Here is a 15,000-nt window from a genome sequence, read left to right on the forward strand (position 1 = left end):
CTTTTTTTTTTTTTTTTTTTTTTTTTTTTTTTTACGATCCACTCAAAAAATCTCGAGAATTGATTTGAAATTTGAATTTCTTTAAACGCTGAAACATAAAATCTTACCTGTGCAATTACTGGCACGGCCTAAAGCTGTGCCCTTCCTAAGGCACGGCACAATACCTTGCCCGGCACAATCCTTTGTTAACGCCTACTTAAAAAAGAGGGAAAGAAAGGCCCAACCCATCCTTTAGGGCTGTTTGCCCCTACACCTAAGCCTTAAGGTGGTCTTGTTTATAAAGGGCGTACTTACTCGGAGTTTCGGCTGGGCATATCTGTTTCCCGTTAAGCCAAATGGTCTTCACCTTGGGACTGCCTCCATTCGGTTCAAATCGGACCATTATCCGAGTTGTCATAGGTCGACTGGGATCCAGAACTTGCTCCAGGTTGAGGATGGTGAACTCCTTGTTATTTGAAGTGGTCACTTCTCCTAGCCATGACTGAAAATCAATAGAACAGTTGCGCTGACTTAGGCGAGGTTTTAAAGTCAAAGAGCTGCCAGCCTAGTTAGCTTAGTTGGTAGTGCGTCTGCCTTGTAAGCGCTAGGCCGCGGGTTCGATTCCCGCCCGGGGCGGATTTTATCCTGATGGGATAATGTTCGTTCTCGGAACGGCTGGCTTTCTTCTATCCTGTCTTCCTTCTCTCTTCGATTTCGGGACAATAAGACATCTATCAACACATGAAAAAAAGTTGAAAAACCATGTAATTAATCGTATACTGCTAGCTTTTCCCGATCCTACTCCGGTTGGGCGAAATTTATGTGAGCAGGCGAGTAGCTGGTCGCTGAATGGAGGTGAAAGTCCCGTAACAAAAACCTTAGCAAATGGGTTTTACCGGTATAGTGATGGATATAACCCTTAGAGTGATGGGTTTAACCCTTATCAAAAAGATCCGTCTAATTACATTTTTCTGCTATTGTGTGGCTTTAACTAAAACTTCTGAATCTCCTTATTCTTCCCAACTAAAACCTCCCTATTATTCCTAACTAAAATCTCTCTATCCTTCCCAGCTAAAAGTTCTCTATTCTTCCTTACTAAATTCTCTTATTCTTCCCAGCTAAAATTTCTCTATAATTTGAGAATTTGACCACAATAATAGTAGTAGCCTACTGCTGGAGTAAAGGGACTTTTCAGTCCTATGCGAGCAGTATAAACAAGAACAATTATTATTATTATTCTTCTTAACTAAAATCTCCCAATTCTTCCTAACTAAAATCTCTCTTTTCCTATTAACTAAAATCTCCCTATTCTTCCTATCTCCCAATTCTTCCTAACTAAAATCTCCCAATTCTTCCTAACTAAAATCTCCCAATTCTTCCTAACTAAAATCTCCCAATTCTTCCCAACTAAAATCTCTCTTTTCCTATTAACTAAAATCTCCCTATTCTTCCTTCAGGTGTCAGAGAGTCAAGAGTACCAACGCAAGTTACACCACGATGACAATGTCCTCCGTGTTCAGTCCTCTTGGCCTTCGTTCAGTCAGTACCATTTCCTCATCCGGAGGAATCCAGACTACAGGTCCCGCTCCTTAATTTCTAACTGGGCCACACATTGACTGTCTATTATGTTTATGCTCGTACGCGTATGATAATACCGGGAATAGTCAGGGCATAGGTCTATTATTCAGTTCAATCCTAAATATACTTACATACGGTCAGACATACCCGTAGAATAAGGAGACATAATAATTAATATAAATACAGAGGTATTCTGATAGAGTTGTAGGCTGTACAATAACACCCAGTGAAAAAAATATTAACATGCTAGCAACAGAATATGCCGAAATATGAGCCCACAAAATTCCTTAAGCTCCTATCGAAGGCAATTTCCGTTATGGATGGTCCTTTTTTGGTTAATGTTGTCCAATTGTGATGCCAATTCTGTTGGATTCACAAAGTTAAAAAAATCTCTAACGTTGCTGAAAAGTATACATTTTATGTACCTAACTAAATTGATGCTGCATCAACATGAACATGAATTTGTCTAATGTCACAATACTCGTAGGTATAATGATTCTTTGCCTCATATTGTCAACCAGAATTGTTAGCTTTTCGTTGCCATTGTTAATAGATTAACATGCTAGCAACAGAATATGCCGAAATATGAGCCCACAAAATTCCTTAAGCTCCTATCGAAGGCAATTTCCGTTATGGATGGTTCTTTTTTGGTTAATGTTGTCCCATTGTGATGCCAATTCTGTTGGATTCACAAAGTTAAAAAAAATCTCTAACTTTGCTGAAAAGTATACATTTTATGTACCTAACTAAATTGATGCTGCATCAACATGAATTTGTCTAATGTCACAATACTCGTAGGTATAATAATTCTTTGCCTCACATTGTCAACCAGAATTGTTAGCTTTTCGTTGCCATTGTTAATAGAGAGTAGGGTTTAGTACAGATAAGAGCAAGGCTTTAACTCTCAAGTAGTGAAATCAGTATGTACCTATACGTACCTCTTCCGATTGTTCTCATTTCAGACATCTTGGTGTCCCGAGTTACCATCGATTCCCAGTTCCTCTCGTCTCTCCCTATCACAGCCCGAGACTGCTAGTACCTCACTACATTGCGCTGTGCCACCAAAGGGCATATTACAAAGCAAGGACTTCTGGAAAGTTTCAAACAGAAACCCAGAGAAATTCAGCTCCAGTGACTACACAGGTAAGCTTTTGTTGTTCTTTATCAGCTTCCTTCCGATCCTGCCAAGTGATTCCCGTCCAGGGCGAACTTTAAAGTCCGTTCTCAGAACGGCTGGCTTTCTCCTAGCCTGTCCTTCTTCTCACTTCGTTTTTGGGAAGATTAAGGTCTTCGTTGTTACAATTTCCCCTATCAAATCTCTTGTGGCGACGGAACAACGCTCAAAATTTGAGACCTAGTTCTGTCAGACGGACAGACCTAGTTCTGTCAGACGGACAGACCTAGTCAGACGGTCTGAACGTGAGACAGGCCGGTATTATTAATCATTAAAATTTCCAAACTTCTTGGCCAATTTTATGACGCCTTTCGAGCCCCTTTTTCCTCTTTTACACCACTTGAGGTCGCGAAACAATGGCTAAGAACCACTGCTATAACGTACAGACGTACGTACACCATCTCTACATGAGAAGTACAACACTCGAGAATTCCATGTACCTTCCTACCATTTGGAACATGTTGTGTTGTGTGATAAAGCGGCTGATATACGGGCGCTATTCTGTCGAGGAGCCTCTAATGGATTACACTAGGCAAGTAGCTGGACTGCCTACAAATTGCCATCGAATAGAATATACCTTATCATTTATACTGCTGGCATATGACTTTTTTCAATGGGTTTGACAGAGGGAACTGTAACTCCTAGGGTCTTATCGTTCCGAAATCGAAGAGAGAAGGAAGACAGGATAGGAGAAAGCCAGCCGTTCCGAAAACGAACCCTATTATGTTTCAACGGGTTACTGACTTCCTGGTGCTCTAGAATTGACCCTACAGCTATCTGGGAAGTACCTCATCCACAAGACTGAGTATAATATCAGTATTCAGTACCATCCCATCATGTTCATTAGTACGTGATACCTAGACCGGAGGCAGTCCAGGTACTAACCACGCACGACGGTGCTTAACATGAGTGATATTGTTTTTTGTCGTTGAGGCGGGTGAAAGACAAAAAGCGTGAATGGAGCGGAACACACGAAATGTTTCATATTCTCTTAGAAATCGTAGCTTGTACATTGTACACTGAATTTGCTATTCGCGAATACATAATCTACGGCGAAAATTTATGTATATTACAAGGCACAAGGCACCTAACGTATGGCGAAAAATCGAAATTTTATATTACAAGACAATACCATCCCATCAATCCCATCATCTACCCTGCACAAATTATAATAATAAAAATAATAATAATGGTGCTTATATTTTATACTGCTCGCGTAGGACTGAAAAGTCCTATGCTCTTAGAAGTCGTAGCTTGTACATTGTACACTGAATTTGCTATTCGCGAATACATAATCTACGGCGAAAATTTATGTATATTACAAGGTACAAGGCACGAATACCTGACGCATGGCGAAAAATCGAAATTTTATATTACAAGACAATACCTACCATCCCATCATCTACCCTGCCCAAATTATAATGATAAAAATAATAATAATGGTGCTTTTTATACTGCTCGCGTAGGACTGAAAAGTCTTTTCAGTCGTAGGACTTTTCAGTCCTACGCGTCAAATCTGCCGTTAAGGCCACAAACTAATTATGTGGGCTCATATACCGCAACGTTTCTATGTGAGACCCGCGACATTTTTTTCTCAGTGTGAAAACATGGCTAAAATAGGTAGATGAGAAAGGAGAAATGAAAAAGGAGGAGGAAGAAGAGGATGAGGAAGAGAAGGAGGAGGAGGAGGTAAACTAGAAAGAGCAGAGATGGAAATAGGAGGAGAACTAACGTAAATCACTAGCTGCCAGGGATGTGTTCAGGGAAAAGGGTCTGAAGGTGTGTCCACACATGGTCGACCGGCCGTCGATCTTGAGGATAAAATTCCATACCTCGGCTGGGATTGAACCCACGCCCTCCTGTTTACCAGACGAGCGCCTTGACCACTACACCACCGAGACAGGTGTCACATAATTATGTATGAAAATCATTATCACACTTTTTCCCCCTAAAAACTGCCAATGTGCCAAAATAGCCAAAATTTCGATAACTGTACATTGTAATGTACTTTATCACCTATGCAAATTTCTGAGTTGGCAAAAAAGAACGGAAAAAAAAATGCTTTGTTTTGCCAAGAAATTCTGAAAGTAACGGGAATAGAATTGAATTGTAGAAATGTGTGTGAGAGTGTTTTTATTATTAGAATTTATTATGAATTGATGAAAATCGACGTCGATCGATGAGTTGAATCTATGTTGTCGAGGCAGTGTCCATGTCAACTGACCCGTCCACCGTTGCAGTCTATTATGATTTTCAAAATTATTGTCTGTCGTCCTGTTCGATTCAAACATGGCGTAGCCTTTGGGTCAATCTCCATATTTTCTTCGTCCGTCGATTTCGATTTTTCATTTCGTCCTTTTCTTCTTCTTTTTTTCTCCTTCTTCATCTTCCTTTTTCTTCTTCTTCTTCTTCTCTTCCTTTTTCTTCATCTTCTTCCTTTTTCTTCATTCGTCTATTTTTCCCTGACATTTCAATCTCCTCGTGGAAGGGGTCAAAGGTGCTGGCGCCAGCGAGGTATCCAAGAATGTCTGGAGCTAGACTTTGGTAGAGGGTTTCTATCTCTATTTCTTCTGCTTCGTTTTCTTCTGCTTCTTCTTCGTTATCTTCTTCTTCACTTTTACTACCCCTCTGATAAATAGTATCTTGAGCGGCTTGTGCGGATAGTTGTTTGAGTGCTTACTGCTGGAGGTATATAGGGGCTTTACCTATCCAATCTGGCTGTGGATTGGCGGATAGGGTAAGGAATTAAGGATATCCTCCAATGCAATGATAACAGCTTGAGGTCTTGAACAATACGACGCACGGTCGTGCGGGGACCGGTCACGTACCATTCTGCTTTTTCTTTACGTGTTTAACGTCATTGTATAAGTTCCAAGGTCTTTATTGATGGAGATTTTACCCACCATTTGGCGACAAGCTACCCGTTTACTCACATTTACTTCGCCCAGCCTGAGTGGGCCCGGAAAAGTCAGTAGCATACGATTGCCCACATGAGGTAGACGGTGAGGTAGAGAAGTTGTCTGGAGGAATGCAGTGCAGGTCGCTTAGTAGGGGTTCTTAAACTGATTGTCAGTCTGGTTAGCTTGGAAAAGTTGTATTTTAACCATGGGCGGATAACCAACCAGGGAAGCCCAGACTCCCAGATTTTTTATAGGGGCAAGACATTGCGCTGTGCCACCAAAGGGCATATTACAAAGCAAGGACTTCTGGAAAGTTTCAAACAGAAACCCAGAGAAATTCAGCTCCAGTAACTACAAAGGTAAGCTTTTGTTGTTCTATATCAGCTTCCTTCCGATCCTGCCAAGTGATTCCCGTCCGGGGCGAACTTTAAAGTTCGTTCTCAGAACGGCTGGCTTTCTCCTAGCCTGTCCTTCTTCTCACTTCGTTTTTGGGAAGATTATGTCTTCGTTGTTCCACAATGTCCCCTATCAAATCTCTTGTGGCGACCACTCACGGACCAACGCTCAAAATTTCTGACGGACCTAGTTCTGTCAGACGGACAGACCTAGTTCTGTCAGACGGACAGACCTAGTCAGACGATCTGAGCGTGAGACAGGCCGGTCTGAGCGTGAGACAGGCCGGTATTATTAATCATTAAAATCTCCAAACTTCTTGGCCAATTTATGACGCCTTTCGAACCCCTTTTTCCTCTTTTACACCACTTGTGGTCGCGAAACAATGGTTAAGAACCACTGCTATAACGTACAGACATACGTACACCATCTCTACATGAGAAGTACAACACTCGAGAATTCCATGTACCTTCCTACCATTTGGAACATGTGTTGAGTGATAAAGCGGCTGATATACGGGCGCTATTCTGTCCAGGAGCCTCTAATGGATTACACTAGGCAAGTAGCTGGACTGCCTACAAAACGCCATCGAATAGAATATACCTTATTATTTATACTGCTGGCATATGACTTTTTTCAATGGGTTTGATAGAGTGAACTGTAACTCCTAGGGTCTTATCGTTCCGAAATCGCAGAGACAGGAAGACAGGATAGGAGAAAGCCAGCCGTTCCGAGAACGAACCCTAATATGTTTCAACGGGTTACTGACTTCCTGGTGCTCTTAAATACCCTACAGCTAACTGGGAAGTACCTTCACAAGACTGAGTAAAATATCAGTACCATCCCCATCCCATCATGTTCATTAGTACGTGATACCTAGAGCGGAGACAGTCCAGGTACTAACCACGCACGACGGTGCTCAACATGAGTGATATTGTTTTTTGTCGTTGAGGCGGGTGAAAGACAAAAAGAGTGAATGGAGCGGAACACACGAAATGTTTCATATTCTCTTAGAAGCTATGAAAATTAATCTACCTATCCTTAACAATAAATTAAATATTATTTTATATTTTGACAAATAAATTATTTTTGTACATACAACTAGCAACTAGGTAGTTAAAAAAAAAAAACATCAAAAATACATTCAGAAAAAAAATACGTCAATTTGATTCGTCCTTTCCTACCTAGACGTTGAAAAAGTGTTGTAAAAAATTTCAACAATAAAAATCGTGATAAATTCAGTGAGTAAATTTGAAGTGTTTTTTCTCCATCAGTTTAGTGGAAACATTGTTACATCCACTAAAAAATCTCTTTAGTTTTTCTCAAGGACAACTGGACATTCGAGGATCATTTGGGACCTCTACCCTATCAGAAAATTCTTCAAAGAAGCGCCCATTCATTTCATCAAATTGTAAGTCAACTTTGCCAATCTTTAGTTCTTTAGACCTAGGCCGTTCAAGTACAAGTTTAATGTTTAGTTCAGTGAACTATGTACATATTTGGTGATCATGGCTGGGACCACAATCTGAGATTAAACTTGATTCAAGTGTTAATTGCAGATTATGGTCCAGACACATCAAACTTCTAAAAACAAAAACAAACGTGGAATCTCAACTGAGTTGTCCAAGATTTTTCCTCTTCTGAAGTCATTTGTCAAATTTTGGCCCAGGATTCTACATCGGAATTGAACTCTGGAGTTATTCGTAAGGTGTGTCCAAACATAGTCGACCGGCCGTCGATCGACGAGATGAATCTATGTTGTTAGGCAGTATGGACGGTTCCGTCAACATCGATCAATGACCGGTCGACTATATGTGGACACACCTTTTTAATCTAACTATTTATAAGTAGTCATTTCTTGAAGAATCCTGAGTTGGGCACGATTTTTCCCTCTTCTGAAGGTGTTTGTCAAATATCAGTTCAGGATTCTACGTCGGAATTGGATTCTGGGTAACCCGGCCCAGATTCCAGAAGAAAATAATGACCGGTGTTGTCTTAAATCTATTGGACTTGAAAACCTGAAACCCTTCTTGTTACACCACTGTCTAATCTCAGTATCCGCAAATAATGACTAGTGTTGTCTCTTGGACTTGAAACCCTTCTTGTGATAATGGTGTTTTGGTTTATTCGATCGTTGTGAATTTTGTGTTTTGGTGTGTAGTAGTGATTTTTGGTTGGATTATGAGGATTGGGGATAGAGGACTGTTGTACCTCTTCAGAACAGTGTAGGATTTGGGGTTTTTGAATTGGGTGCAGAAATTTTGGGGATAAAAAAAATCACCCGTGAATCCCACTCTTCAAAACAGTGCCGAACCGGGGGGTTCAAGTTGGGTGTCGAAATTTTGAGAGTGAAAATCGCTCTAGAAATGAGAAACATTGTCCGCATAGGCGAATCGAGAGACAGTTCCTTCGTGTGGAATTGTGGTACATAGTAGCTTTTAAACCAGCATCTACCACGTTTTTTCCATTCCACCAAGATTCGTAGAATCTTAACCCATCCTTTAGGACTGTTTACCCCTAAGGCTAGGAATGGGATTTGATATCGTTTTCTTTCTATGGGTTCCAGTTCCAGTAGATGTTGATCGATTTCGGTCGATAGAAATCGTCTTCGGTCGACTGTACTGTAGACCCAGTTTAAAGGTGTGTCCACACATAGTCAACCGGCCGTCAATCCGCATCGATCGACGGCCGTCAACTATGTACGTGTGGACACACCTTAAGATTTCACGGGGCGAGAAGGTCCTTAGTTAGAGTTTAGGCACAGCTTAAATTACAAAGGTTTACTCAACCAGTGGAACACCACCGCTGTTCAAAAGTAAACAAGTACAACTTTCGAACTCAGCAAAAACAAAGCGAGAAACTTTTGCTGAAATCACAGAAACCTCTCTCGCCCACATCGTTCTGTTTACGAAGAAAGCCAAGGAATAAGAGAAGGGGAAAGAAAGTGGAAAGGAGGGAAAGAAGAAAGTAGAAAATGGGAAAGAGAATGGAAAGGAAGGGGAGAAGAAAGAAGCACGAGAAGAAGAGAAAGAGGAACAGCTAAGCGAGGTCAAGGTCAAGAAGGCAAATGTAAACTTTGCAAGAAGGAGGAGAGGGAAGCGACGAAGAAGGAAAAGAAAGGGGGGTGAAAGGAAGAGAAGAAAGGGGCAGATAGAAACGAGGAGGCAAATGAGGAAGAGCAGGAAAAGGGAAGTAACGTGACGGAGGAAGAAGGGGAAGTGACGAAAGGAGGAGAAAGGAGAGGAGGAATAGGAGAAGAAAGGGGAAATGAAGAAGGAGAGGGGAAAAGAGAAAGAGCAGAGTCCGTGTCTACTGGAACACTGGAAGGTTTTCAAGAAGAAGCAGAGGTAAGCGACGAAGTAGGAGAAGAAAGGGGAGAATCGGAGGAGGAGGAAAACATGGCTAAAATAGGTAGATGAGAAAGGAGAAATGAAAAAGGAGGAGGAAGAAGAGGATGAGGAAGAGAAGGAGGAGGAGGAGGAGGAGAAGGAGGAGGAGGAGAAGGAGGAGGAGGAGGTAAACTAGAAAGAGCAGAGATGGAAATAGGAGGAGAACTAACGTAAATCACTAGCTGGCAGGGATGTGTTCAGGGAAAAGGGTCCTTAGGTGTGTCCACACATGGTCGACCGGCCGTCGATGGATGTGAATTTATTATGAATTGATGAAAATCGACGTCGATCGATGAGTTGAATCTATGTTGTCGAGGCAGTGTCCATGTCAACTGACCCGTCCGCCGTTACAGTCTATTATGATTTTCAAAAGTATTGTCTGTCGTCCTGTTCGATTCAAACATGGCGTAGCCTTTGGGTCAATCTCCATATTTTCTTCGTCCGTCGATTTCGATTTTTCATTTCGTCCTTTTCTTCTATTTCTTCTTCTTTTTTTCTCCTTCTTCATCTTCCTTTTTCTTCTTCTTCTCTTCCTTCTTCTTCTTCTTCTTTTCCTTCTTCCTTTTTCTTCATCTTTTTCCTTTTTCTTCATCCGTCTATTTTTCCCTGACATTTCAATCTCCTCGTGGAAGGGGTCAAAGGTTGTTCCCGGAATACCAACCCTCTGCCCTCCCTACAGTCAATGTTTCCTCTCTCTGCCCCCTCCTTCAGTCTAACCCCCCCCTAGTCAAAGTGCCCTCTTTCATGCCCGAACACACACATGCAATCCGTTTTCTTCCATCATTTGTAGTTGTCCCCCTACAACTACCTGAAAACGGCTACTTTCCCTGTCGCGTATAATATCTCTAGTAGCGCGGTCAAACTTTCTTGACTTGGCGGGGCGGAGCGCTACCGCGCTCCTTAATTCATGAAAAGAGTCCCTCGTGGAGTAGTTGACAGCTTCGTAGATTCCTAGAAGCTTAACACATCCTTTAGGGCTGTTTGCCCTTACACCTAAGCCTCTAAGTGGGCTTTTTGTGTATAACAGTTGACAGCTAACTGAACTTCTATTAATGCCATTGACGAAAGTCCTTGTGCGTCCTTGAAAATCTTGCCATCATAAAACTTCTCCGGAAGTTGTGTGTCTCTTGAGAACTATGTCTTCATGAAAGTCCTTCAGAAGTTGCGCGTCCTTGAGATGACCTTCGCTCAAGGACACCTGAGGACTGAACCGTCTGCCGAAGATTTTGGAATTCCTGAACCACAAGACTTCTCCGGATATCAGGCATGCAGCCAGAAATTTTGATCTTGTCTGCAGAGGTTGGGCTAGTGCAGAGTGTTTGATTGTCATGCAGAAGGTCCCGGGTTCAACTCTTCGTATCCTGATAGGCTTACAGCCAGAACTTATGATCTTGTCTAAAGAGATTAGGCTAGGCATGGAGCTTTCTTGCCATACACTACTATCACGTCAGTGAGGGCCGGGTTCGATTAAAAGTAAAGGTAGGTCACTTGAGCTCACGTGACATGAGCACGTGAGGGCAGTGTGGCTATCATGAACGAAATTACCTATAATATTATGGGTAAATTTATTTATTGGCCTTGCTCGGCGTAGCTCAACATAGGTGACGCTAAAACCGGTCTTAAAATAACGACTGAAGTGTTATCTAAAACTTTCTCGCTTTGAGTTCATAGGTCGTCGCGACAAAGTTCAAGATCAGAGCTCATTTGTGTGAGAAAATGTGAAAAAAAAAAAAATCCCCCAAAACCAGTTTTTTTCGTTCTTTGGCTTTATGGTTCTCTGGACAAAATTTGCACCACCACTTTCGTATTCCTGGTAAAAAGACCTTTAATTTGATATATAGGTCGACCATGTTTGGAATAGTCCTTCTATGGGGACAGACCGACAGACAGACGACACCGAAGCAAATACAATAGCCCGTCCTTTATACTTTTTTTTTTATTACTATCGTAAAAGGAAGGACGGGCTAAAAAGGGAGTGACGTAACAGCCAGAGGGAGGATTAGAGAAAATATTAAAAGAATATGTATGAAGGGAAGAGAGAAAGAGAGAGAGAGAGAGAGAGGGAGAGAGAGAGAGAGATGTTCAAGGTCATAGATAAAAGTCAAATCCTCGGAGAAAATAAGGAAAAGTAACAAGCAGGGCCCGTCCCTCCGGGAATTTTTTAGCCGGTAGTTTATTCGATCATGGTTAAAGAATACCTTTGTACATACCTAATTTGTTTAATATTCAGTTTATTATCATTCTCGATTTGATTTTTTGATTTTACTTTCATGTAATGATTTAAAATCAAGACTAGAGCCCGTTCTCCCTTTATTCCCAATATAATGTTTAAGTCACCCATCCATTTATTGGCCTTTCTCGGCGTAGCTTAACATAGGTGACGCTAAAACCGGTCTTAAATGACACGTTAGGGCCGTATTATCACAGTTGTCAATGACAAAGGGTATTTTGCCAAATCTCTCGAAATTGCAGAATCATAGGTTTGAATGATGCTTTAAAATTGCTTAAAAAAATGGCATTGTGTAAAAGAAAAGAGTGCCTGCGACTGAAGAGCTGAAAATTACGAAAAAATATGTAAATAGTAAATAGGTTTAAAAAATGGCATTGTGTAAAAGAAAAGAGTGCCTGCGACTGAAGAGCTGAAAATTACGAAAAAATATATAAATAGTAAATACCTATAGAAAAAAGAAGAAGAAATTTTCATGTTTTTTTATTATTGCAAAAAATCAAAATAGTCCATCGGCCAACATTCACAATATTTCTCTTCAAAAGTTCAAGCTTTCAAGTAGGTATCTCGAAAAATTCCGACCGGGATTTCCAAAATAGTCCACCCGCCAAGTGCAAAATTATTGCAGAATTTCGCCCGGGTCTATTGATCACTATTGCAGACTCCACATTCCCCACAAACTTTGCCACTGTCAAAAAATCAAAATAGTCCATCGGCCAACATTCACAATATTTCTCTTCAAAAGTTCAAGCTTTCAAGTAGGTATCTCGAAAAATTCCGACTGGGATTTCCAAAATAGTTCACCCGCCAAGTGAAAAATTATTGCAGAATTTCGCCCGGGTCTATTGATCAATATTGCAGACTCCACATTCCCCACAAACTTTGCCACTGTCGGACAGACGACACCGAAGCGAATACAATAGTCCGTCCCCTATACCTTTTATTATTAGTAATAATAAAGGAAGGACGGACTAAAAATGCAGTTTATAGCTAATACTCATACACGTGCTCTCTCTCTCTCTCTCCCTCTCTCTATCTCTCAATCCTTTACTCTCTCTCTCCTTCTCTCTCTTTCGCTCTCTTTACCTCTCTCTCCCATATTTCCTCTTTCTCTCTCTCAATCCCTCCCTCCCTTCCATCTTTCCTTTCTCTCTCTCTCTCCCTCTCACTTTACTTTCTCATTCCTCTCTATTGTCAGTTCTACTCTTGTTGTCCTCTACCTCTGTGCATATTTATCTCTCTCCCCCTTATTCACTCTCTCTCTCTCCCTCTCTCTCTCTCTCTCTCTCGCTATCTCTCTTTCCCAATATTTCTCCATATCGTCTTTTTCTCCTCCTCCTCCTCCTCCTCCTCTCTGCTTCTTCTTCTTTCTCTCTATCTACCTTCCTTTCTCTCTCTCTCCCTCCTCTCTCCTTCTATGTGAATATCCCCTCTCTGTTCCTCCACTGATCTCCAGTACAAACATCTCCAATGCTCCATGTACCATAGAGGACATAACAGCTTATATACTTATAACAGCTATATATAGATAGATATTATATATATGTCTCTCTATTTACATATCTTATACATAGATATTACATACCCATGTCTCTCTATTTACTATACATAGATACTACATAGACCAGATTGCTCTGATACATGGCTATATAGTGTGTCCCTGTTAGCTTGCGAATTGGCACATGGCCAACGATCAAACTGTGACACCAAAATTTGGTTGGGTGAAGAGCTTCATCAGGAGAATTCTGTTACTATAAAGAGTATAAATAAATATAAGCGCTTCATCAGGAGCTTCATCAGGAGAAATCTATTACTATAAATGGTATAAATAAATATAACGTATGAAACTATTAGGGACCTTTTTTTTTATTGAGGCGCTTAAAACGTGTTTTTGGCACTAAAAACTGGCCATCGAAAATTTCAGCCGATTACATTACTGTTCCTCCTGCTGCTGAGGACTTACCGTTCCCAAAGCGAAAGAAGACAGGATAGGAGAAAGCCAGCCATTCCGAGAACGAACCTTATCTGTTCAGGATAAAATCCGCACAGAGCGGGAATTGGACCAGTGACCCAGGGCTTACAAGGCAGACGTGCTACCAAGCTAACTACCTAACTAGGCTGGCAAACACATACTTGTTCACGTTTGAGGGAGATAATTTCCAGTAATTTCTACCTTCGTAGAGTTGAGGATCTTTGTACCTTTAGTGGAATGTTTGTACATTCCACTAAAGGTTAAAAAACATTGAGATGGTTATACCCAAGGACGATTTATTATTCTGAAAGCTTTTTCTTTACTCATATCCGAGACCTCTATAACGCCCTTAGAGTAGAGTTCCACATCAGCCCAGCTCCCCTCAAAGCTAACTAAGCTGGCTGAATACCTTACTAGGGACGGTAAACCACACGATTGCTGTGTCGTTCCCTGATCAGAAAAACCTCTGATTGATACAAAGTTGTATTTTATTATGTGAAACAAAACGGGTGAACCAATGAGATTCCAAAATCTTCAGCCATGTTTGATCCAGTTTTGTTTCGCATAATAAAATACACCTCAACCCGCCAACCTACAGATCCGAAATCTACTAACCACTACACCACTGAGGTTGATCTAAGACCCAAGCAACAAAACAGTTAATGAAATCCCTCGGCTCAATTATCTCACCCACACAACCTCATACAGGCGACATGTCTTGGCGTTCGAATCACGCCCATTTTTTTTTATTTTATTTTTAAAATGGTTCAAAACATGCGTCCGGCCATTAAGTTGAATCGTTTGGTGGACCACATTAAATCGGTGATTCATCCGCCTGCCAAAACGAAAGGTCGAGGTAATTAAACCGTGATTCGTTAATCTGATCGGTTTAAATTTTGCATGTCCTGTAAAACTTCAGGTTTTTGGATTTTTTTTTTTTACTTTACTCAGTCTCAGTCCGATATGTTAGTAGATATGGTAGGACTTTGTCATTTTATTTGACAGGGAAAGAATGCTGCAGTAGAAAACTTGGAATTTGGTAGGTTTTGGCTTACGCCCTTACGGAATTTCCGATTCGCTGCTGAAATTCGCACGCCCACATACCGTCACAATATTGTCATTCCCACCCAATAACACCGTCCGTGTGTCACGCACATTCATCTAGAACAGTGATTCCCAAAATGTGGGGTCCGCGGCCCCTGAGGGGCCGTGAAGAACTTCAAGACCCCCGGGTAGATCACATTATATAGTAAAGGGGTCGAGGAGCGTTCACCAGCCTAGTTAGGTTAGTTGGTAGAGCATTTGCCTTGTATGCGCTAGGCCGCGGGTTGGATTCCCGCCCGGCGCGGATTTTATCTTGAAGGATATTGTTCTTTCTCGGAATGGCT

At 41.3% G+C, this 15,000-nt stretch overlaps 2 protein-coding genes across 2 annotated transcripts in view; both read left to right on the forward strand.

The window, feature by feature from the left end:
• LOC103505352 overlaps positions 1-15,000 on the forward strand; it is a 26,722-nt gene that overhangs the window by 6,587 nt on the left and 5,135 nt on the right. The window contains exons 3-5 of the mRNA XM_026820681.1: positions 1,437-1,568; positions 2,443-2,451; positions 2,520-2,700. Coding sequence (XP_026676482.1) covers positions 1,437-1,568; positions 2,443-2,451; positions 2,520-2,700 — 322 coding nt within the window. The remainder of the gene's footprint in view (positions 1-1,436; positions 1,569-2,442; positions 2,452-2,519; positions 2,701-15,000) is intronic.
• Positions 7,156-15,000, forward strand: part of LOC103505353 (GATA zinc finger domain-containing protein 14-like) — a 17,826-nt gene continuing 9,981 nt past the window's right edge. The window contains exon 1 of the mRNA XM_017442387.2: positions 7,156-7,435. The gene's annotated coding sequence lies outside the window, so the exon portion shown is untranslated. The remainder of the gene's footprint in view (positions 7,436-15,000) is intronic.

Source organism: Diaphorina citri, unplaced genomic scaffold, assembly GCF_000475195.1.
Source record: "Diaphorina citri unplaced genomic scaffold, Diaci psyllid genome assembly version 1.1 scaffold167, whole genome shotgun sequence".
Taxonomy (NCBI): Eukaryota; Metazoa; Arthropoda; class Insecta; order Hemiptera; family Psyllidae; genus Diaphorina; species Diaphorina citri.